Here is a 24256-nt window from a genome sequence, read left to right as displayed (position 1 = left end):
AAAGAGAGAGAAAATAGAAAAGGAGCACTGTTAAGTTGCATAAAATAACAAATAAAAAATATTGCTCATTTATTCTAGCTCTACATTTCTCGTGTAATATAGCTCTGTCTTTCCTATTTTCCCTCCGAGACAACCGCTGTTGTGATTTTGGGTGTTACAAAAATAAATTGAATTGAATCACTCCAATCAGTATTTGGACTGCATTTGTACAGAGACCGATAAAAACTTCAATAGCAAGGACCACGCCACAACTATGGAACATGAAAGAATGTTTATTGATAATAGTGATGATGGATCGAGGATGGATCAATGATGGATCGATGATGGATAGATGATGGATAGATGATGGATCGAGGATGGATCGATGATGGATCGATGATGGATCGATGATGGATAGATGATGGATCGATGATGGATAGATGATGGATCGATGATGGATCGATGATGGATAGATGATGGATAGATGATGGATCGATGATGGATCGAGGATGGATCGATGATGGATCGATGATGGATAGATGATGGATAGATGATGGATAGATGATGGATCGATGATGGATAGATGATGGATCGATGATGGATCAATGATGGATCGATGATGGATAGATGATGGATCGATGATGGATAGATGATGGATCGATGAAAGTTGGCTGGATAGCGACTCAGGATGGGGGCTCTGTCTCAGGTAATCAGCCCAGCCGATTCAGAACCCCCAAAGATGATGTAAAATGAAGGAAGATGATCATGATCTCAAATTTAACCTGGCTGAACATAATGTTAACTGAGTGGCACGAGAGAAGAGGAGCTGGATAGTCAAGGACTAGCTGGATAGAATCTAAAAGCAGTCTCTCCATTACTGAGACGAGGATTAATACTGGTGCATTGGAATAGAGTTTTTGCGTGGGTCGTCGACGGAAGTACTTGGGTGTAAATAAGGTGCGAGAGTGATAGGATTAAGGGGATGAGGCCTTTTGTGAGTGTGTACGACGGAGAGCGGTGGTTAAAGAGCGGAGGTGTGGTTGCTGGAGGTGAAAGGTTGAGGCGTGGACCTGTTCCCGAATCCAAGTTAACGAATAATATTATCAACTACACTTTTTAAAAAAAAAATTAATTCATATTTGAGGCAAACTGTGGTAAATCATTTAGTACTTGTTAAAGTGAAACAGTGCAAAGCATTACACGTAGAATTTAAAAAAGAGCTCTGAGCAACAAATACATTTTTTTTGTTGCTCAGAGCATCTTTTTTAAATTCTACGTGTCGTGTGAAAAGTTACCTCTCCTTTTTCTGTACCTGCTCCGAGTGGAGGGTCACGCTGAAGCCCCGGTGGAAAGTCGAGTGGAGGGTCACGCTGAAGCCCCGGTGGACAGTCGAGTGGAGGGTCACGCTGAAGCCCCGGTGCACAGTCGAGTGGAGGGTCACGCTGAAGCCCCGGTGGACAGTCGAGTGGAGGGTCACGCTGAAGCCCCGGTGGACAGTCGAGTGGAGGGTCACGCTGAAGCCCCGGTGGACAGTCGAGTGGAGGGTCACGCTGAAGCCCCGGTGCACAGTCGAGTGGAGGGTCACGCTGAAGCCCCGGTGGACAGTCGAGTGGAGGGTCACGCTGAAGCCCCGGTGGACAGTCGAGTGGAGGGTCACGCTGAAGCCCCGGTGGACAGTCGAGTGGAGGGTCACGCCCTCCTGATGCCCCAGTGGACAGTGCTCAATGTCCTCTCACTTCACTTTAGCAGTGGTCTCAGATGTTTATCTCCTCCCATGACCATGTCCAGCAGAAGCACTTCCACAGTTTGATCTGTACTGTCTAAATTTTCATGATTTATAAATCAAAACTCCATTGTTTTGAATCATAGTGGTCTCGTGGTCCAATCATGATTATTTATGTCATTTTCAAGTGTGCACAGGTAAAAACTAATCCGTCCCTCTCAGAGTCCCGTCTGTCCCTCAGTGAAGTCAAAGGAAACATACATTTTATGCCAAACCAGAATGCCACGTCTACAGTAAAGAAACCACTTGACACCAGTAAATATGGACAAGGCCTTGACAGATTAGCTTCATAACAGATTAGGAGGGTCTAAGGACAGAGGACTCTGGGACATCGTCCCTCGCCACCACAGACATTGTTGATTCATTTTTCACTGTGGCCCTCAGAGGCAACCGTTGTTGTGATTTTGGGCCTTCAAAAATAAATTGAATTGAAAATAAATTGAAATTGAATTAGTCCTATCCATCCAACACAATGTAAACCAAATTAAGTTGCATCATCTGGACTCAAAAATGTTCTGACTTTCGTTCAAGAGTCATTCTCAATCTGCGAATCGAGTCTGGGAACTCAGGTTTTATATCCTACTCTCTGTAAGCCCCGCCCACTGGGTGGAAACTCCTGATAAGAGGAGTTTAGGGTTTCACTTGAGACTGCTCTTCTTTGTTACAGCCCCGTACATCCTATTGTGTGAACTGACTTTGGCTCCCTCCTCAGTGAGGACCTGATTAGCATCAGAATTCCCCAGGCTTCTCCCGCTCCAGGGTTTCAGCACACTGTTATACACAACCGGAAGGTTTTAAGGTTGGACAGAGCTAAACAAAGCCTAAACTGAGGCAAAGCCCCTGAGGTCTAGTGTGTCTGGCTGTGTTCCACCTGTTTCCCTGGTCCTGCTGCAGCATGTCAGAGCACTGTAGTTTATTCAACAACAAGCTGCAGAGAGGGGAGGAGCCACACACACTACGGCCCCTGAACCATCCAGTGTTCCAGGACCAAATAGTGAGAGGAGCAGAGAGAGAAAAGACATGCAAAACGGTCCCTAAACCAATGTCCCGGGACTTAGGAGTAAGAAGCGCTGAGAGAAGAAACATCTCCAGAAGACTTAAGCGTGAGACAAGCAAAGCTGAAGAGCCAAACAGTGAGGCCCCTAACCTAGTGTGGCTGGACTGTGGAACGAAAGGAGATTAAACAGGGGCCAATGCTGAGCTGATCACAGAGACACAGGTGAGTCGGGCTGTCTGCCTTTTTATTGATTAATCAGCAAATGGTGTCAATTTTGACCAAATCTGTTGAGTTTAGAATAGATTGACTACTATAAACACAGCAGAAAGGAAAAGGCGAGGAGTTTCAGAAGATTTGGGAGTGAATCTTACTTGAAAAAAATGTAAATAAAAAGTAGTTTCATAAATCAATATCTATAGCAGGATTTATCCAGGATTAAAGAGGGACTTCAGTCCCAGGAAGACATCCAAACCAAACAAAGTCTTGTATGTATTTATTTTGCCTGCAGGCTTTATTGAGGCAGACTGTGCAGTGTGAAATCTCTTTTACAGAGAAGGCTAACAAGGCAGTAAAATGGTAAACAAGTTTACACATTTAATTTGAAAAATATAGACAGCTTTGAAGTGAAACATTGTTTTCAGGAGAAATGAAAAGCGCGAGTGGAAAGCTCTATGTCTTCATCTGTGTAGGAGTCCGCTTCCTCTCTATGATACACAAAACATGTGCATGAGAGCCACAAAGTGATTCACTTCGCCTTCCCCACTGTGTAGTATTGTGTATTATTGTGTAGTATTGTGTATTATTGCATATGTGGCATCCGGGTGGTACTACAGTGATAAAAGTGAAATTAACCAACAACGCCACCTGGGCATTAATGGGCCCAGGACCATGTAGAAAAGATTAAAAGGCGCACAGGTAAGGTCATTGATGAGGCAGTGCTGAATAAGTTACATTGTTTATTTAGTTAGCATTTTAACAATATGTGACTGACCGTGGCTAAACCAGTTACATGTCTACCCGGAGACATTTCGAGTTATTCACAGATTCTGAAAGTGTGAATTCAAAGCTTTCCAATGCTGTCTCACTCATGTAGATCTGATAATATTTGAGTAAGTTGTGGTCATTTGAATGTATACAACTCTCAAACCCATTCACTGAGAAAACGGCTTCCAGAGTTTCTCACCGGAGTGAGCCCAGAGTCACAGAGGGGCTCATTTGCATCTCATTGAGATAAGCCCTCCCCCCTGTCACACTGACACCACCTCCCCCTACAGCTGTCACTGAAGACTCAAGAGGAGTGTTGTTATTGATGGTAACTGGACTTGAATCAGAATTAGAAGTTACTATATTAAAATGGAAATACTTGGATTACAAAAGGCCCTGAATAGAATCAAAGAATCAGAATGAGAATCAGGTTCATTGCATTTGTCGATAAATATAATTCACAGGTGATTCAGTGCAACACAAACAACAAAAGATAAGATAAGATAGCCTTTAATGTTACAACGCAGTAGATACAGGGGGAAAGGACAGTAACTTATAGGAAGTTTAATAGAAGAACTCTTATAAACAGATGCCAGGGCCAGGTATACGAACTGCAACGGGTCCATGGCTTTGAATATATGAGATATGAGATAATAGATATGATATGTACACCACCAGAGTCCAATTACATCAGAGATCACATCCTCATCCTCTTCTTGGTCTGTGCACTCTTCTGTGCTGTGACTCTCGGCTCATTCAAGAACAGATTCCACAGAAGCGCTCTCCATCTCCCCCAAATGACTCAAGCGTGTGTCATCTGCCAGTAAGGCCTGCACATTAATGATTACGGTTGCCTTTCAAATGGGTACTGTAGGTCTTTCTAAAGGTCAGAGGGGGGAGCGAAAATTAGATATTTTTGTACATTCATTTTGAATCCAGACATTGGACCAATTTTTTGAAGAAAATGCATCACATTGAGTATGGAAATTTCTGGTTTGGTCAAATTAAATAGAACATCATCTGCATAACAAGCTATTTTATGTTCCGTCCCATCAATTGTAACACCATTAATTGTGTAATATATTGGGCCAATGGTTCCAAATACAAACAAACTGGAGGGGGGACCAGGCAGAACCTTGCTCACCCCTCTGTCCAGAGTCAGTGGATTTGTCAGATTAAGTCGTTATTTGAAATTTGGTTAGCACTTTAAATAAATATGGCCAGCTAACAGAATCAAAAGCCTTCTCAGCGTTCCAACTAATTATTACGGCTTTGTTTTTTTGTTTTTTGATATAACTTATTATATGAGATCCAAGATGGCGCCGCTGAAGGCTGCCTCGACGTTTCGGTGCTTTTTGTTTTGTCTGTTTTGTGCGTAAATTGTGTGTCTGCGTGCTCCTACACCCGTGAAGATCTCTTATCCATCGGGACCACAACTCCTACGGATCTAGTTCCATTTTTTTTAGCATCTGCTGCAGGAATAGCTCTTATTTTGGCTAAAATTGTGAGACGCCTAAGAAGAGGAAGCCGCAGCTGAGGAAGCGAGGCACACGCACACCCTCATCTGGGATTTTCCTCTCCAACGTGAACTCACTACCCAACAAACTGGACGAACTGGCGTTGCTGATGAGACAAAAAAAACTTTTCTTCTTCTCCTGTGCTGTGATTTACGGAGACGTGGCTCAGCGAATCCGTCCCTGAACGCTCCATGGAGCTGGAGGGATTCCAACTGTTCCGGTCTAACCGGCTTCTCACTACCCAACAAACTGGACAAACACAATACACATTCAAGGGTGAAAACCTTTCCATAAATATTCCCTCTGATCAGTATATAATCAGTATATATTTGCCCTCTTTATCCTAAAATTGCAGAATTAGTTTTTAATGTTCAGTGTCATTCAAATGTATCTCGTGAAAACATTTAATATCTATTTTTTCCATTTTATTTAAATCTTTGTTCTTTTGATTGGATTCACATTGAAGGATGCTACTTGTAACAATTCCATTGCCATTGGATTGATTGTATTGATCTTACTGTTGATAATTTTCGACACTACACGGATTATTTTTCTACAATGGAACACTCCTGGACAAATGATGGATTACACTGACTTGTGTTTCAGAAGTAAAATACTTATATAAGTTATGAATAAGTTATGATTACCATCAAAAAATAAGAAAACGAACAGTCCAGGGTTTCATGCGCCAATTAAGTTCAGGACAACTGCGGCCGAGCTGGCAGGTGCAACATGACTCCATTTGGGTCCCAATCAGCCTCCTTCTAGGGACAACACATAACGGGACCATCACCAAACCACTTCAGCTTGTCAATTAGAGCACCACTACTTCTAATACTTACAGGGGGATATCCTGCCGGCCCGGAAGTACACTTCATGGTGCCTTCTCCAAACTCTGGTCCAGACCCCCATCTCCCTTGGTCTTCCTAGCCGCACACAAACACACACACATGCACAGAGAAAGGCAAAGCTTCGTGCTCCACCACTGCTGGTGTTTTGTGTTGGCCACCACTGGCATCCATTCATCTGGCTCATCATGTGTCAGCTGGCTCTCCGGGGTCCACGTCCTCATCTACGCCCGCCGTGCTAGGCCATCATCTGCAGCCCCAGTCCCCCTCCATCCTGCTGCTGTTGTCTCTGCTGTCTCCCGCCCTTGCATCTGTTTCAGCTCTGCATTTCTATCCCCTTCTGCGGGAATGTGTAGTGAATACATATCACTCAGGATTGGAGGCTAAAGTTAAGTGACCTGTTGTCAGGGCAACAAGCTGCGGATGTAATATTTAACTGAAAATTAAACAATTCAAAACACAAATGTTAAGACACTGCCAATGCTGATCCGTAGATCCGGATGCCCCTGAACTGCCTGGAGGAACACGCTCTACTCTAGATGAACTGTCTCTAGATGAGCTGTCTCTAGATGAGCTGTCTCTAGATGAACTGTCTCTAGATGAACTGTCTCTAGGTGAACTGTTTCTAGATGAACTGTCTCTAGGTGAACTGTCTCTAGATGAACTGTCTCTAGGTGAACTGTCTCTGGATGAACTGTCTCTAGATGAACTGTCTCTAGGTGAACTGTCTCTAGATGAACTGTCTCTAGATGAGCTGTCTCTAGATGAGCTGTCTCTATATGAACTGTCTCTAGATGAACTGTCTCTAGATGAGCTGTCTCTAGATGAACTGTCTCTAGATGAACTGTCTCTAGGTGAGCTGTCTCTAGGTGAGCTGTCTCTAGATGAACTGTCTCTAGATGAACTGTCTCTAGGTGAACTGTCTCTAGATGAACTGTCTCTAGATGAACTGTCTCTAGGTGAACTGTCTCTAGATGAACTGTCTCTAGGTGAACTGTCTCTAGATGAACTGTCTCTAGGTGAGCTGTCTCTAGGTGAGCTGTCTCTAGATGAGCTGTCTCTAGGTGAACTGTTTCTAGATGAACTGTCTCTAGGTGAACTGTCTCTAGATGAACTGTCTCTAGGTGAACTGTCTCTGGATGAACTGTCTCTAGATGAACTGTCTTTAGATGAGCTGTCTCTAGATGAGCTGTCTCTAGATGAACTGTCTCTAGGTGAGCTGTCTCTAGGTGAGCTGTCTCTAGATGAGCTGTCTCTAGATGAACTGTCTCTAGATGAGCTGTCTCTAGATGAACTGTCTCTAGATGAGCTGTCTCTAGATGAACTGTCTCTAGGTGAACTGTCTCTAGATGAACTGTCTCTAGATGAACTGTCTCTAGGTGAACTGTCTCTAGATGAACTGTCTCTAAATGAGCTGTCTCTAGATGAACTGTCTCTAGATGAACTGTCTCTAGATGAACTGTCTCTAGGTGAACTGTCTCTAGATGAACTGTCTCTAGATGAACTGTCTCTAGGTGAGCTGTCTCTAGATGAACTGTCTCTAGATGAACTGTCTCTAGATGGGCTGTCTCTAGATGAGCTGTCTCTAGATGAACTGTCTCTAGGTGAGCTGTCTCTAGGTGAGCTGTCTCTAGATGAGCTGTCTCTAGATGAACTGTCTCTAGATGAGCTGTCTCTAGATGAACTGTCTCTAGATGAACTGTCTCTAGGTGAACTGTCTCTGGATGAACTGTCTCTAGATGAACTGTCTCTAGGTGAACTGTCTCTAGATGAACTGTCTCTAGATGAGCTGTCTCTAGATGAGCTGTCTCTATATGAACTGTCTCTAGAAGAACTGTTTCTAGATGAGCTGTCTCTAGATGAACTGTCTCTAGATGAACTGTCTCTAGGTGAGCTGTCTCTAGGTGAGCTGTCTCTAGATGAACTGTCTCTAGATGAACTGTCTCTAGGTGAACTGTCTCTAGATGAACTGTCTCTAGGTGAACTGTCTCTAGATGAACTGTCTCTAGATGAACTGTCTCTAGATGAACTTTCTCTAGATGAACTGTCTCTAGGTGAACTGTCTCTAGATGAACTGTCTCTAGATGAACTGTCTCTAGATGAACTGTCTCTAGATGAACTGTCTCTAGGTGAACTGTCTCTAGATGAACTGTCTCTAGATGAACTGTCTCTAGATGAACTTTCTCTAGATGAACTGTCTCTAGGTGAACTGTCTCTAGGTGAACTGTCTCTAGGTGAACTGTCTCTAGGTGAACTGTCTCTAGGTGAGCTGTCTCTAGATGAACTGTCTCTAGATGAACTGTCTCTAGATGAACTGTCTCTAGATGAACTGTCTCTAGATGAACTTTCTCTAGGTGAACTGTCTCTAGGTGAACTGTCTCTAGGTGAACTGTCTCTAGATGAACTGTCTCTAGATGAACTGTCTCTAGATGAACTGTCTCTAGGTGAGCTGTCTCTAGATGAACTGTCTCTAGGTGAACTGTCTCTAGATGAACTGTCTCTAGATGAACTGTCTCTAGATGAACTTTCTCTAGATGAACTGTCTCTAGGTGAACTGTCTCTAGGTGAACTGTCTCTAGATGAACTGTCTCTAGATGAACTGTCTCTAGATGAGCTGTCTCTAGATGAACTCTCTCCTCCTGAGAGTTCCACAGTCTGTCCATGGGAGTAGGATCTCTCCCAAATGGTTTTATAGTGATTCTACGATGTGTGTGATTGGCTGATTGGCGTTTCGTGCACCTGGCTGTCTGTTGCCTGTTGCAGTGCACATATACATCTATACCTATGCATGTATGTCTGCTTGTTCCTTTATTTGCTGTAATGAGTGGAACTCTCTCAGTCAGTGCTGCCCTTCTTTTACAGACTTCATGAATGAGTTTGCTGTAAAACCTTTCTTTAGCCGCGCTGTGATTTCATGCACTCTAGTGTCCTGTCTGTTCTGACCCGTGGATGCAGGTCGGGACAGAAAGGATCATTTCATAGCAGGGCGAGTTGAGGCTCATGAAAGGCAGTCAGTGATGGGGTCTCGTCTCCGCGGTATATGAGCATCTGTGCGTTTAGACGTGTCTTAATTAATTTCTTCGTTGGACTCATTTCTCCATGAATATGAGCTGGGCTTCTGCATTAGGAGGGGTCAGGGGTGTTGCTTGGGACTTGTGAGATTCAGTGCTCAGCTCAGGCTGATGAATTTATATATTATGCAGTGGCGACTGGTTTCTATTTGACATGACCGTGTTTTAAATGTCCAAAATTGAATACATAACATTGACTTTATGAATACATATTAGAAATACACATTTACAACTGAATTAATGAAGTAAACACACTTTATTTCCTCTTTTGTTGATGATAATACAATGACTTAGAGGCAGATTCCATTTCTGAGAAAATACATTTGACATAAAATTACATTTGACATTTTATAAAATATCAGATTGTAAAGAGCAAAACAAACATCTCAGTGATACTGTAACTTATAGTGCATAGTAGAAATTACTACATTAAGAGGAAATAAAAACACAAACAATTGTTAGCCTGAACTACATGTGTAAAATTTTACATTTTTATATTTAATCATCACAGACATTATTGCTGTATGGAAGGTTGTTCTTAAAGACATGTCATTTATAGCATTCTTTCATGGGTTTTCTAATAACAAAAGCATATTTCTATGAATAGAAGTTAAGCGATACTTAATGCTTAGCGTTAGCCTTATCCAAGTAATAAACTAAAAAAAACACTCCTCTTTGGTATGTTTGTAGTCAAGGTAACGGAGCACAAAGTTTGACACATCACATGTGTTGAAATATGAAATCAGCCGCTTTCACTTCAACATGAATATAGTTTTATATTCACAACCAGTAAACAGACTCATTCTGAATCATTTTGGACGTACCTTTTGTACACAGACGTCTGTAGATGCAGTTTAAGAAGTAAACACGGAAAACAAACTTCCGTGTACAGCGCGCGCACATGTCTGTGTCTCCAGCATAAACTGCGTAGCTCTGTGGCGTGAATACTAAGTTAAAATGGGTGGTGGACTTAAGCTTACCCTATTGACGTAGTCACTTTTGATTGTGATTTGATTGGCTAAAAATCCCCATTGCTTTTCTATGGGGCTCTGGGGCACTTTTCAAACCGCCCCACGGGTAGAAAAGAGACGCCACGCAGCAGACAAAGTATCATACATATATATTGTATATAATATATATACATATATATTATTCTTTTACACATTTAAACTAACAAGAATATAAGATAATTCTGAACAAATTATATTGTTTTTAGACACAAAAAAATGTACATATTTGGCTTATTTGGCGTATTTGGCTTGACAGAGGGGGCGGCGCCCCTGCTCCCTTCATGGACCAGCCGCCGCTGATATTATGTGTGCTTCTGATTTTTAACGCAAACATTTGAAAAGAGCATACAAAATCTCTGAGAACTCCCAGTTCATTTGAATCTATTTCTTAAACCCGCCCATCTCTAACACAGATATGAGCCCTCATATTAGACAGAGGCTGAACCAATGATTATCATCATCACATTTGGACTGAATTTGAAAATGTACTAATTTAATAGACATTAGACAAGATGGGACGACTATTTTGGACTACATGTTTAGGACTGTTTTTTAAATTGAATAGTGTGCTTTTGCTGTGTCTTGTAGTTATCCTGTGTTCTGGGTGACAAGCATTTCCGCCACCATCTGGCATTTGAGTTGCTTCCCTGTGCTTTATTTAATCTCCAAAATGTAAAATGTTCCCAATGTTCATCAATTCTTTGTAACCCTTCACCCACTGTCCTGAGCCAATCCCTCCTGCACAGTGCCATCCATCTCTCCTGTAAAATCCCCCACATTAGAAATTGTACGTGCATCATCCGGTATCTCCGGGGCACAGGCAGAGGTGATTACAACGGTCAAAAGAAAAAAAAAGGTGCTACAAGCAACAACCTGATGCTCACCATGATTTTAATGGATGTCTTTTGTATGAGCAGCATTTTAGATAGAAAATGATGATTAAATGATCCAACTATATGAAAACAATCAAAAGTACGACCATTGTGTGAGTCATCTTTAGCCTCATAATGGTTCCTGGGATTTTAATTGTTGTTTGTCATTTTTGGAAAATGTGAGTCGAGTGACGTTACTATGCTATTATAATTTGCCCTCTCATAAAAATAACAACTGGCGTTGCTAAGCAAAACAGGTCCTCTGACTGGCCCCAAATGCTGACCATGAGAATGATGACTTCCTGATGGGTGCCTAAACATCTCTATTTCCAGATGAATACGTTTAAACCCTTTTCTGGCACGGACCACTCTCGGATGAATGAGGGTTTACATCAACTGTTTTGAGAAGCCAAATCTTTAAATTCCATATGGATATGTAGTTACATATGTAATGTACAGGCAGGGAAGATCTCATGCCAAGATCTTATGAGTTCAAATTGCCACCAGATTGTTCACACACGTGGAAAGTTATTTAGTGTGAGTGCTTAGGTTCCTGAAAGCAGTTGCAATCCTGTGTCTCATCCCTGGAGTTTAGACCAGAGTTTGTTTCATTTTGAACTGCTCACTTATTGGACTGTATTTTGCCCCTGATCTTGTGGTTGATTACACAAATAAACAAACATACACACAATTTAATTCTTATTTGAGTATTTTTCCTAATATTTATTTTGACCTATACCTTTTGTAATGTCAAAGTACTGCAATGATAAATATTTTTGATGTGAATACACTGAGCCCTGCATTCTGCTCCTCCTGTGCACAGGGCTGGGACAGAGGAGCTGAGCTGGTGTACCATGTCCCTCAGGTCGCCCTCTCCTATGGGCCCTGCCAGCGCTCGTAATGGTCTGCAGAATGGCTCCTCGCTGGATCAGAGTGAGGCTCAGGGCAAAGTGGAGCTGGGCAGGAAGGTCACTCTGCTGAGGGGCATCTCCATCATCATCGGAACCATCATAGGAGCCGGGATCTTTATCTCCCCAAAAGGCATTGTGCAGAACTCGGGCAGCATCGGGGTCAGCCTGCTGGTGTGGATCGCCTGTGGAGTGCTGTCGCTCTTCGGTCAGACACACGTGCACACTGCTTACACACACACACACACAGCTAACCTAACCACTAACCTGTAGACTACATATACCACATGTACAACATTTACAAAATAGGAACTTTGATGGTAAGGGGCTACATACAACAATGTACAACAATAGTAAAATATATCAAATGAGGCATGCATAAAAAAATATTTACTAATAAGAAATAGACTTGGTCTGTATATGTACACACAATTTATAGATAGTGAGAAATAGTGCAAAAGGTGCAATGAATAGTTATTAGTTTGAATAATAGTTAAAGTGGCAGGTGATAAGTGTTCATGACTCCAATGGCAGAGTGTGGCAGGAGGTTCTGGTCCGGATGGACCGTAGGGGGGAGTGGCCTCCTGCCTGAGGGGAGTGGCTCAAATAGTTTGTGTCCAGGGTGAGAAGGGTCGGCTGTGATCCGACCTCCTCGTCCCAGAGACGTACAGGTTCTGCAGAGATGGAAGTCTGCAGCCGATCACCTTCTCACCAGAGGGCGGTGTAGTCTCTGTTTGTCCCTGGCTGTGGTTCCAGCGTACCACATGGTGATGGAGGAGGTGAGGATCTCAGCTCTCATCTCACAGGATCTCATCTCTGCTGTTTGCAGACGATGTTGTCCTGATGTCTCCATCAAACAGGTTTGCAGCCGAGTGTGAAGTGGCTGAGATGAGAATCCCCACCTCCAAATCCGTCAATCCTCCATCCTTTTAAAGCCCATAGAAGTGGAGTGTCATGTCGACGCTGAAACCAGCTTAAACTTGTTGACAACATAACACAAGGACAAAGGGAATAGCTTTATCCTAAAGATTAGCTTTATGGATGTTACTAAAACAGCCCAAGGTTAGCACATGCGTGATTAGGCAATGCTCACTCAGTATGTGGACATTCTGACTACATGACATGGTATTTTATCCTAATAATTTGCATCTATAAACTGCGAGCAGACAAACTGTATGGACCATGCACACAGAGGCCTCGAAGCTTATCTGCCTGCGTCTCCACTCTAGAACATATATTAACCTTTAAGCAGTGTGTGAAACAGCTGTACAAGTTCCCTCATTTCATTATAGCATTAAAGCCCAAAGGCCCCGGGGCCCGGCAGGAGGCCACCACAGAGGGCCCCCTGAACCCCTTCTAAAGCCCTGGATTCAGGCTGAAGATTGAAGCATCACACTTGAATTCTTGCACTAAGCCCTGACTGAAGCGGCTCCAGATGTGAGAGGTTCCCAGGGGCCTCTCTGATCGGGCCCTGTGGTAATAGATGCCTTTACACTGAGATTGAATGCTGTTTCTGAAATTTCTGAAATGTAGTGTAATTGTATAGAAAATGTTTTAATCATCCATAATAATCTTCCAATATATACAGTGAGGAAAGTAATTGAACACCCGACGATTTTGCAAGTCTCCCACTTCATTTGCATTTTCACTGTGAGAGACAGAGTCAAAAAAAATATAAAAAATCTGGACATTACAGTTTATAATTTTTGAATAATCTATTTGTATGTTATTGCAGCAAATAAGTATTTTAACCCCTGCCAATCAGCAAGAATTTTGGTGCTCAAAGACCTGATAGTTATATGTACCATGGGCAAGACCAAAGAGCTTTCAAAAGACACCAGAGACTAAACTGTAGACCTCCACAAAACTGTGAAAAAACAACTTTTTGCAATTGTTAGATAATGGAAGAGGCTTAAGATGACAGTCAGTCTCCCTTGGTCTGGGGCTCCATGCTAGATCTCACCTCGAGGGGTTCAATGATGATAAGAAAGGTGAAGAATCAGCCCAGAACTATGGGAGGACCTGGTCAATGACCTCAAGAGAGCTGGGACCACAGTTTCAAAGGTTCTATCGGTAATACACTACACCGTTAAGTCAGCACATGTCTAGGACCGTCTAAAGTTTGCCACTGACCATCTGGATGATCCAGAGGAGTCATGGGAGTAAGTCATGTGGTCAGATGAGACCAAAATAGAACATTTTGGTATAAAATCCACTCGCCGTGTTTGGAGGAAGAAGGATGAGGACCATCCCAAGAACACCATCTCTACTGTGAAGCATGAGGGAGGAAACATCATGCTTTGGGGGGCTTTTCTGCACAGGGGACAGGACGACTGCTCTGTATTAAGGAGAGGATGAATGGGGCCATGTGTTGTGAGATTTTGGGTGACAACCTCCCTCAGTCAGAGCATTGAAGATGGGGCGTGGCTGGGTGTTTTAACATGATAATGACCTGAAGCAGACACCCAGGAGAACCAAGAAGAGGCTCTGTATGAAACATATCAAGGTTCTGGAGTCGCCAGTCTCCAGCCCTGAAACGTGACAGATCTAGAGAAGATCTGTGTGGAGGAGTGGCCAGAATCCCTGCTGCAGTGTGTGCAAACCTGGTCAAGAACTACAGGAAACCTTTGACCTCTGTAACTGTAAACAAAGGCTTCTGTACCAAATATTAAACCTGATTTTCTCAGGTGTTCAAATACTTATTTGCACCAAAAAACAACAACAAATATATTATTTACAAATCATACAATGTGTTTTTTACATTCTGTCCCTCACAGTGGAAATGCACCTATAATGAACATTTCTGACCCCTCCATAATTTTGAAGTGGGAGAACTTTGTGTTCAACGACTTATTTTCCACTTAGTTTTGTGTCTATATCTACAGTGGCTTGAAAATGTATTTGTACCCATGGAACCTTTCCACATTTTATTATGTCACAACCACAAACTTAAATACATTTTACTGACATTTTATGTGTAAGAGCAACACAAAACGACAATTGTGAAGTGAAAGAAGAATTATACATCATTTACTGATTTTGAAAAATGAAATAAAAAACTGAAAAGTGCATTGTGTGCAAAGGACCACCTTCTGCTGAGTCACAGATAAACTTAGCCTCAGCTCTAGATCACAGTCTGAGTTACTCAGGCCTCATTCGGATATGCAATAATCAAATGTCTGTTTAAATATTTGGTCAATAAATCTTCACAAAACACCATTTAATTGGAAACGTGTATAATTTATTTACTTTTTATTTCCAGTACTAGTCAATGTCAGAGTTACGAGCTCACAAACCTCAGATTAACTAACTATTAATTATTGGTAATAGTGAATATTCAGTTGATTATTGATAATAACTCACCTTTATAAATGATTTTGAGAATGGGAGGTGCCTCACATAACGTATAAAACATATGAAATAAACGTACCCACACTCTCATCAATATCAACTTTAAACGTCACCTTCATTTGTAAGTGGGAGGATGTTGATGAAGTTAGTTCTATATCTCCACTTTGATAATAATTCATCCCATCTTTACGTGACTTGTAGGTTTTTAGATAATTTATTTTGACACCACGCTCTTCTTTTCTGTGTTTCCTGCTGAAAAGTCTGGAGAGGCTTTATTGAGCGATGTGTCCGACTGATCAACCCATCGCTGTTAAAGCACTTTCTGTGCTTGTTGGTGGTGGAGTTCCATCAACCTGCTGTGTCCTGAGGTCAAAGTCACGATGCTGCTGCTCTCATGGCATATGTGCTCTCCACTCCACCACCGAGCAGCACCCTAGCTTAGTATTTTGGAACAATTAGCGCGGAAAGTGGAATAAAACAACCATGTATTTCACTTTTACAAATTTGTCCAGCATAATGTTAGATTTACATGTGACCAGCAGAGCACAAGGACTCCGGGGGTCCTCTGGCTGCAGACTCTGTGTTGGCCCCTAGTCTACATCTGCCTGTCTTTGTGCAGGGGCCCTATGCTATGCTGAGCTGGGGACATGTATCAAGAAGTCTGGGGGCCACTACACGTACATCCTGGCAGCGTTTGGCCCTAAAATGGCGTTTATCCGGCTCTGGGTAGAGCTCATCGCCCTCAGGTAACACGTCGTATATGCTTCACTCAGTGAGGGGCCTCCTGCAGGAGCCACCTTCCTGTGGGGGTCTGTTTTACTCTAAAATGTTTGGTATTTAAATTATAATGGCAGAGCAGTTTAAAAATAGTGTTAATCTGGGCCAATATAAGATGATAGTGTTTAATGTTAGGTGTGAATGCAGCTGGTTCTCAGGCCCCTGTGAGCCCCTGTGGGCCCCTGTGGGTCTCAGGCCCCTGTGGGCCCCTGTGGATCTCAGGCCCCTGTGGGTCTCAGGCTTCTGTGGGTCTCAGGCCCCTGTGGGTCACCCTGTGGGTCTCAGGCCCCTGTGGGCCTGTGGGTCTCAGGCCCCTGTGGGTCTCAGGCTAAGGTCCCAGTGCAGCTCAGCAAGAGGAGGGTCGGGTAGGGTCAGCAGATCCTGGGTCAGGGCAGTTTAAGGTGAGTAATTGCCCTCAGGACAAAAGACTCTGCCTCACTCTCACTCGCTGGTGGTGATGAGAGGCCATTTGCTCTGGTGCAATCAGTGCAATTGACTTTTAAAACAAATTCAGCAAAAAACATCCAAAGACTTTAATACCTACTGCAATTAGACTATTTAATGTACAGCGATAATTGTATTTGTGATTTTATTATTCTGTCTGGATGAATTCATGTTTCTGTCATCTTTCTGATAGTACAAATGAGCTGCAACAAAGTCATTTCCTGAAAAGGATGAATAAAGTGAATCTGCAGCTTGCTTTAAAACCCCAAGACTTCAATTAAAACCAAGCTCAGTTTAAGGATCTGCTTAGTGTGCCAGTCAGATAGTAACAAGAGCAGCCAACCTGCTGTTGCCATGGGAGCGTTGTTGTAGCAACAGGACAAAATGCCTCCTCAAGACAACGTTTACTCAATATTCAGTTCTTTTCTGCGTTCTATGAGTCTGAGGGCCAAAAAAACAATATTTGAGGGAAGAATTAGGCCCCCGGGCCACACACACACACACACACACTTCTGATGAATGATGAATGAAGACCACTTTACTAACAACATAAGTCACCCTAAAGCAGGATGATCCCATTATTTACTGTAAATGTATCTACAGGAGGCGGACAAGTCAAAGTGGGAACAAGGCGAACACGTCAAAGTGTGAACAAGGCGAACACGTCAAAGTGTGAACAAGGCAAACACGTCAAAGTGTAATCAAGGCGACCATGTCAATGTGTGAACAAGACGAACACGTCAAAGTGTGAACAAGGCAAACACGTCAAAGTGTAATCAAGGCGACCATGTCAATGTGTGAACAAGGCGAACACGTCAAAGTGTGAACAAGGCGAACACGTCAAAGTGTGAACAAGGCAAACACGTCAAAGTGTAATCAAGGCGACCATGTCAATGTGTGAACAAGGCGAACACGTCAAAGTGTGAACAAGGCAAACACGTCAAAGTGTAATCAAGGCGACCATGTCAATGTGTGAACAAGGCGAACACGTCAAAGTGTGAACAAGGCAAACACGTCAAAGTGTAATCAAGGCGGCCATGTCAATGTGTGAACAAGGCGAACACGTCAAAGTGTGAAAAAGGCGAACACGTCAAAGTGTGAACAAGGCGCTCAACATGAGACTGGTGCGTCATAATCTGTCTCTATTAAAGTTTAATAAGACTTATGTTTGGCCTCTTTGCTCTGTTATTTGCCCAAATGTAATGTTTAATTAGCATTTTTAAAAAAGCCCACCAGAGCCATTTCCTCCTCCGACTCGTGTCCATTAAATGTGAACAACATGTGGTCTTTGTGAGAAACAAACTAAATCATATCTGAAGAAGCAGCACAATAATAATAAGTAAATGTAAGTGCTCAGCGGCTCAGGGCGCACGAGAAATAGTGCTCAAACTCTTGTTAAAGTAAAAACAGGTGATCTTGTAGCAGCTGAAGAATGCTGTCCCTCGTGACGTGTCCTCCAAGATTCCCCCCCATATATCCCTCGATCCACTCGCTGCCACAGTTTGGAAGGTTTCATTGCCTTGTTAGCTAGTGTGGCATGTCAGGGGTGTTTTAACTTTAGTTACTGTTAAAACCCAAATCAGAAGACCAACAACGCCACCTGGGCATTAATGGGCCCAGGACCATATAGAAAACATTAAAAAGGCGCACAGATTTGTTGTTGACACGAGGCACATAGACATTTTTAATACCAGATATGATTTATTTATAAATAACTTATTTCTCTGCACAATAAATTCCATAATAAAAGCATTAGTCTCAGTGAAATTACACAATCATTGTCCATAAAAACAATCACACTTTTGTTGAGGTTAAGAAAAAAAGACAAGGTGGCGGAGCATTCTTGTCCCATCCCATGACCTAATGCTGGGAAACTTCTGCTGCGCACCCTCGACGGGCAGCGGACGTGGCTAGTTCAGCCGGCTACACACACACGGGACCCCAGCTTCCAGAACAACCAGTCGCCAAAGCGCAAACCAGGAGTTCCCCTTAGGCACTGAGGACAGGAGAACAGGGCGTCGACATGGCCCAATCTGAGGCGGAAGTGGGAGAAGCAGAGGAAGAGGAAGTGGTAGAGGGGTTTTTTTATGGAGCGGAGTGACACCTGCTTTGATTAAAGACAATCCACACTATCACACTAGCTTTCCCCCACATATTATGCAGAGCGGACTGGGTGCGTGACTGTCACCTGTAGCGACAAACCCATATTTTAAGTAGGACTCCTGGTATTGTCTATTCAATTTAGCTTTCTTTTTCTTGGAGGTCATGGGCTCCTCGTCTGCTCCTCACTTGGCCTTTTCTCCTTTGCAAAAATGCTCTCCAAAGACTCATTTTTGCTGGCTTGTGGGTCTACTTTTATGCAACGTGTTTGATGCGACGCATCTGCGATGACGTATCATGTATAATGCACGTATCAGTTGTTCTCACGCAGGACAAGAGCAGAGATATAATATACTTGCCATTATATTTAATGGATTTCATTGGCAATTTCCTATAAGGCTTTTCATTATATAACCACAGACAAGCTTATTAGTGTCATGAGGAACAGGCCAAAGTTACGTCGGAGAAGATGCTGTCACTGATGCATTATTTACTGTTTTTGTGCGGCCCGGTAGCAAACGCGTTGCGGAACGATACCGGTCCCCGGCCCGGTGGTTGGCGACCCCTGGTCTAGAAGGTTTCACAGTATGGTTTCACAGGTGGCGCACATAGTAAGATGTTTTTAAAGGTATTTTTGGAGCAAAAACACTGTCCCTGTCTGTTAATTGGTCATCTGCATTTGACCCATCCTTTAATGTCTCTTGGGCAACTCTACAGAAGCTGTGGGCGCCACTGATAGTGTAAAGCCATAACATGAGCAGAAACACGAGCAGAAACACGAGGCAGAAACACGAGGCAGAAACATGAGCAGAAACATGAGCAGAAACACGAGCAGAAACACGAGGCAGAAACATGAGCAGAAACATGAGCAGAAACATGAGCAGAAACACGAGCAGAAACACGAGCAGAAACACGAGGCAGAAACATGAGCAGAAACATGAGCAGAAACACGAGGCAGAAACATGAGCAGAAACATGAGCAGAAACACGAGGCAGAAACACGAGCAGAAACATGAGCAGAAACACGAGCAGAAACACGAGCAGAAACACGAGGCAGAAACATGAACAGAAACATGAGCAGAAACACGAGCAGAAACACGAGCAGAAACATGAGCAGAAACACGAGCAGAAACACGAGGCAGAAACACGAGCAGAAACACGAGCAGAAACACGAGCAGAAACACGAGCAGAAACACGAGGCAGAAACATGAGCAGAAACATGAGCAGAAACATGAGCAGAAACACGAGCAGAAACACGAGCAGAAACACGAGGCAGAAACATGAGCAGAAACATGAGCAGAAACATGAGCAGAAACACGAGCAGAAACACGAGGCAGAAACATGAGCAGAAACACGAGGCAGAAACACGAGCAGAAACATGAGCAGAAACACGAGCAGAAACACGAGCAGAAACACGAGCAGAAACACGAGCAGAAACACGAGCAGAAACACGAGCAGAAACACGAGCAGAAACACGAGGCAGAAACATGAGCAGAAACACGAGCAGAAACATGAGCAGAAACACGAGCAGAAACACGAGGCAGAAACATGAGCAGAAACATGAGCAGAAACACGAGCAGAAACACGAGCAGAAACACGAGCAGAAACACGAGCAGAAACATGAGCAGAAACACGAGGCAGAAACACGAGCAGAAACACGAGCAGAAACACGAGCAGAAACACGAGCAGAAACACGAGCAGAAACACGAGCAGAAACACGAGCAGAAACACGAGCAGAAACACGAGCAGAAACACGAGCAGAAACACGAGCAGAAACATGAGCAGAAACACGAGGCAGAAACACGAGCAGAAACACGAGCAGAAACACGAGCAGAAACATGCAGGTGGCGGACCCTCTACCACTAAAGGAAAACAATGTTTTTACCCATGTTTTGGTCTTGGTTTATTTCCTGTCAAGTTTGGATTCTGACACAGTTTGACCAGTCGTCCACCTGTAGCTGAGCCCAGAGGGTACTCCTCTGGGTACTCCTCTGGGTACTCCTCTGGGTACTCCTCAGTAGAGACTCCTGAACATGAGGTTGACCAGGCTCTCCCTCGCTCCCACAGACCGGCGGCCATGGCGGTCATCTCTCTGGCTTTTGGACGGTACATCCTGGAGCCTCTGTTCATGCCCTGTGGCATCCCCCCTCTGGCCATCAAACTGGCCACCACCATGGGCATCAGTGAGTACCCCACACACTCCACCATGGGCATCAGTGAGTACCCCACACACTCCACCAAGGGCATCGCCCAGTGGACGGGGCCAGGAGCTGGTGCAGCCTGTGGAGTACCTGCACCTGAGACTATAGATCACAGGTTCACACATCAGAGGAGACACTGGAAGAACTACAACAGTAACTTTGATAGTTGTTTCTAGGAGTAGGATAAAATACGAGTTTTCAGATTGAAAGGTTGAAATGTCTTGTGTATCCAAAACCTGTGTCCAGATGACTACGGTGGGATCAGGGATGAATAACCCCTAATGCTTGTCACCAAAGGAGGGCAGTCAGGGGCAGCAGGGGAGGGGCAGACATACAGGGGAGGGACAGCCATAAAGGGGAGGGGCAGTCAGGTGCAGCAGGGGAGGGGCAGACATAGAGGGGAGGGGCGGACATAAAGGGGAGGGGCAGTCAGGTGCAGCAGGGGAGGGGCAGACATAGAGGGGAGGGGCGGACATAAAGGGGAGGGGCAGTCAGGTGCAGCAGGGGAGGGGCAGACATAGAGGGGAGGGTCGGACATAAAGGGGAGGGGCAGTCAGGTGCAGCAGGGGAGGGGCAGACATAGAGGGGAGGGTCGGACATAAAGGGGAGGGGCAGTCAGGTGCAGCAGGGGAGGGGCAGACATAGAGGGGAGGGGCGGACATAAAGGGGAGGGGCAGTCAGGTGCAGCAGGGGAGGGGCAGACATAGAGGGGAGGGGCGGACATAAAGGGGAGGGGCAGTCAGGTGCAGCAGGGGAGGGGCAGACATAGAGGGGAGGGGCGGACATAAAGGGGAGGGGCAGTCATGTGCAGCAGGGGAGGGGCAGACATAGAGGGGAGGGGCGGACATAAAGGGGAGGGGCAGTCAGGTGCAGCAGGGGAGGGGCAGACATAAAGGGGATGGACAGCCATAAAGGGGAGGGGCAGCCATAAAGGGGAGGGGCAGTCAGGTGCAGCAGAGGAGGGGCAGACATAGAGGGGAGGGGCAGACATAAAGGGGAGGGGCAGTCAGGTGCAGCAGGGGAGGGGCAGACATAGAGGGGAGGGGCGGACATAAAGGGGAGGGGCAGTCAGGTGCAGCAGGGGAGGGGCAGACATAGAGGGGAGGGGCGGACATAAAGGGGAGGGGCAGTCAGGTGCAGCAGGGGAGGGGCAGACATAAAGGGGATGGACAGCCATAAAGGGGAGGGGCAGCCATAAAGGGGAGGGGCAGTCAGGTGCAGCAGAGGAGGGGCAGACATAGAGGGGAGGGGCAGTCAGGTGCATTTCTGGACACACTTCCACACCATCATCTATGTGCTTTATTATGGCTCTACCTGCTGAATATCATAGTGAGACAGTGAATCCACAGCAGTGAAATATCAACCACGCAGTTCCAATGAAAGGAAGTCATGATTGTAGTTTACTTTAGTCTCACCCAAAACATATGTTGTGTAAAGAGAAGGCCAAGTGTTGGATATCAGCTTGAATTTCTATTGGAGGAATAGACTGGGCACAAGCTCCAACGACCGGACCAGCGATCCCATTGGCCTCTGGAGACCACATGACCTTGACTTACTGGCTTGTGGTTTAGTGCGACATCTAGTGGCAAAATACTGTTCTGGTCCAGAACAAAAAACATGTATTTACACACAATTGCACAATTATAACGGGTATTTTTAATTTTAATAAAAAAAAAATACTGCCAAAAAAGTTAATTTATTTCACTAACAATATGTTAGTACAGTATTTGTTTGAGGGAATTTGGTAAACATTTTCAGATTTTCTCTCCTATTTCAGAAGAAGAAAACCCATTTCTTTCAAATATTGTTCACAAATCTGTCAATTAGCTAAGCTAATCACAAACCTCACAGATATCAATATACTGATCAGACAGCATGAAGTCTGCACAGGTGTGCCTTGGGCTGGACACACCTCCTCTGCACAGAGTGGATCAGGTGGAGGCCTGTGTGGATGTGAATGGAACACGCTGTCTTTAGACCATCACAATCTCGTTTTTCCTGCTTCTTCTGCTGTTGTGACGCTTCGACCAATCAGCATAAAGCGTTTTCTTTCTTTAGTGTTCACTCACACACATTTTGACAGATTGGTGGACACTACTTGAAATGGGTCTTTTCTGTACGTAGAAAATGTTTTATATCTTTGAGTTCAGCAAAAACTGAAGTGTTGCATTTACATTTTTGTTCAGTGTTTTGCACAATATAACTCAGTGAGCCCGTTTTAGTGTTGATTTGTTCTTGTCCTTGTCCTTGTCCTGGTCATTGTCCTTGTTTAGTCTAGTTCCGGGGTTAGTCTCGGTTTAGTCTTCGGTTGGATGTGCTGAATGTGTGAATTCATCTTTCGTCTCATTCTCTGCAGCCGCCGTCATGTACCTGAACGCCATGAGTGTCACGTGGTCAGCCAGAGTCCAGATCCTCCTGACCTGCTGCAAGCTCCTGGCCCTCGCCCTCATTGTGGCACCCGGCCTGTACCTCCTTCTCACAGGTCAGTACTGGAGCAGTAGTGGACTGGAGAAGTAGTACTTCTCTGGGAACAGTAGTATTTGAAGTAGTTTGTGGTGACAGCGGCCTCCACACTGAGCGCTGGCTGAAATGAACAATGTCTTTTCCGTTCGTCTGATGTCTGTGACGAGGTCTGTGACGAGGTCTGTCCAGTCCCTGATCGTTGGGGATGTTTGTGTCATCCTTTTCTTTTATTTGTTTTGTCCCGTCACCAAAAGTACGTTATTGCTACGTTAGCTTCATTAGCCTGTGAGCGAGTCAGATTCCCTCAGCTTCCTTGTTCTTCCCGTGTTTCCTCATCGCTCACAGAGTCTTCCTCCTCGTTTTTGGGGTTTTGTAGGTGAAACAGAGCTTTTTACATTTCTGCAGAGACGTGAGGAAGTGTGAGCGTCTTCACCACAAGGGCTTGTGGACGGGAATGACTTCATGTTGAGACAAAGCAAGCTATTTTTATTTAAGATATGGAAGTGACATGATATATCAGAGACATTTTATATTACTCTTTTCATATCCACACTGTACAGAGACTTTTCAGTAAACATGTGCTCGTGGTTTCAGGAGAAACGTCCAACTTTGCAAATGCGTTTGACACCAGCAGGATGCAGCTGTCTGGGATGCCTCTGGCCTTCTACTCTGGGATGTACGCCTACGCCGGCTGGTAGGTCTGTGCGCAGCGTTAAAGACTCACAACACCTGTATTTTGTCATCTTCACCTCCGTTTAAGTTCTTCATGTCAAAGCTGCATAAGGAGGAATGTGCATTTAGACTGATCTGACCCGTCGTTAATATTCTCATGCAGGAATGTTTGGTGTGTGTGCACATTTTAAAAGTGATTTAATGTGACGAGTCGAGGGTGATAGATCTTTAAATTATACAAAGGAAAATATATAACAACACCACTGGAATAAAAATACAC

General features: G+C 44.2%; 1 protein-coding gene across 2 annotated transcripts in view; it reads left to right on the top strand.

The window, feature by feature from the left end:
* Positions 1-2837: 2837 nt before the first annotated feature.
* Positions 2838-24256, top strand: part of slc7a11 (solute carrier family 7 member 11) — a 36008-nt gene continuing 14589 nt past the window's right edge. Inside the window, exons 1-6 of one of the 2 annotated variants that reach the window (XM_072435903.1) lie at positions 2838-2981; positions 11885-12177; positions 15940-16066; positions 20708-20823; positions 23198-23323; positions 23899-23998. In XM_072435903.1, the coding sequence (XP_072292004.1) occupies positions 11916-12177; positions 15940-16066; positions 20708-20823; positions 23198-23323; positions 23899-23998 (731 nt within the window). In that variant the 5' untranslated portion in view covers positions 2838-2981; positions 11885-11915. Of the gene's footprint in view, positions 2986-11884; positions 12178-15939; positions 16067-20707; positions 20824-23197; positions 23324-23898; positions 23999-24256 lie in introns of both variants that reach the window. The other variant, XM_072435911.1, reaches the window with a different exon arrangement.

The sequence above is a fragment of the Eucyclogobius newberryi genome, unplaced genomic scaffold (assembly GCF_026437365.1).
Source record: "Eucyclogobius newberryi isolate DKJ021-1_F unplaced genomic scaffold, fEucNew1.0.hap1 SCAF_11, whole genome shotgun sequence".
NCBI lineage: Eukaryota > Metazoa > Chordata > Actinopteri > Gobiiformes > Gobiidae > Eucyclogobius > Eucyclogobius newberryi.
Note: the sequence above shows the minus strand (reverse complement) of the source record. Positions and strands in the feature narration are given on the sequence as shown.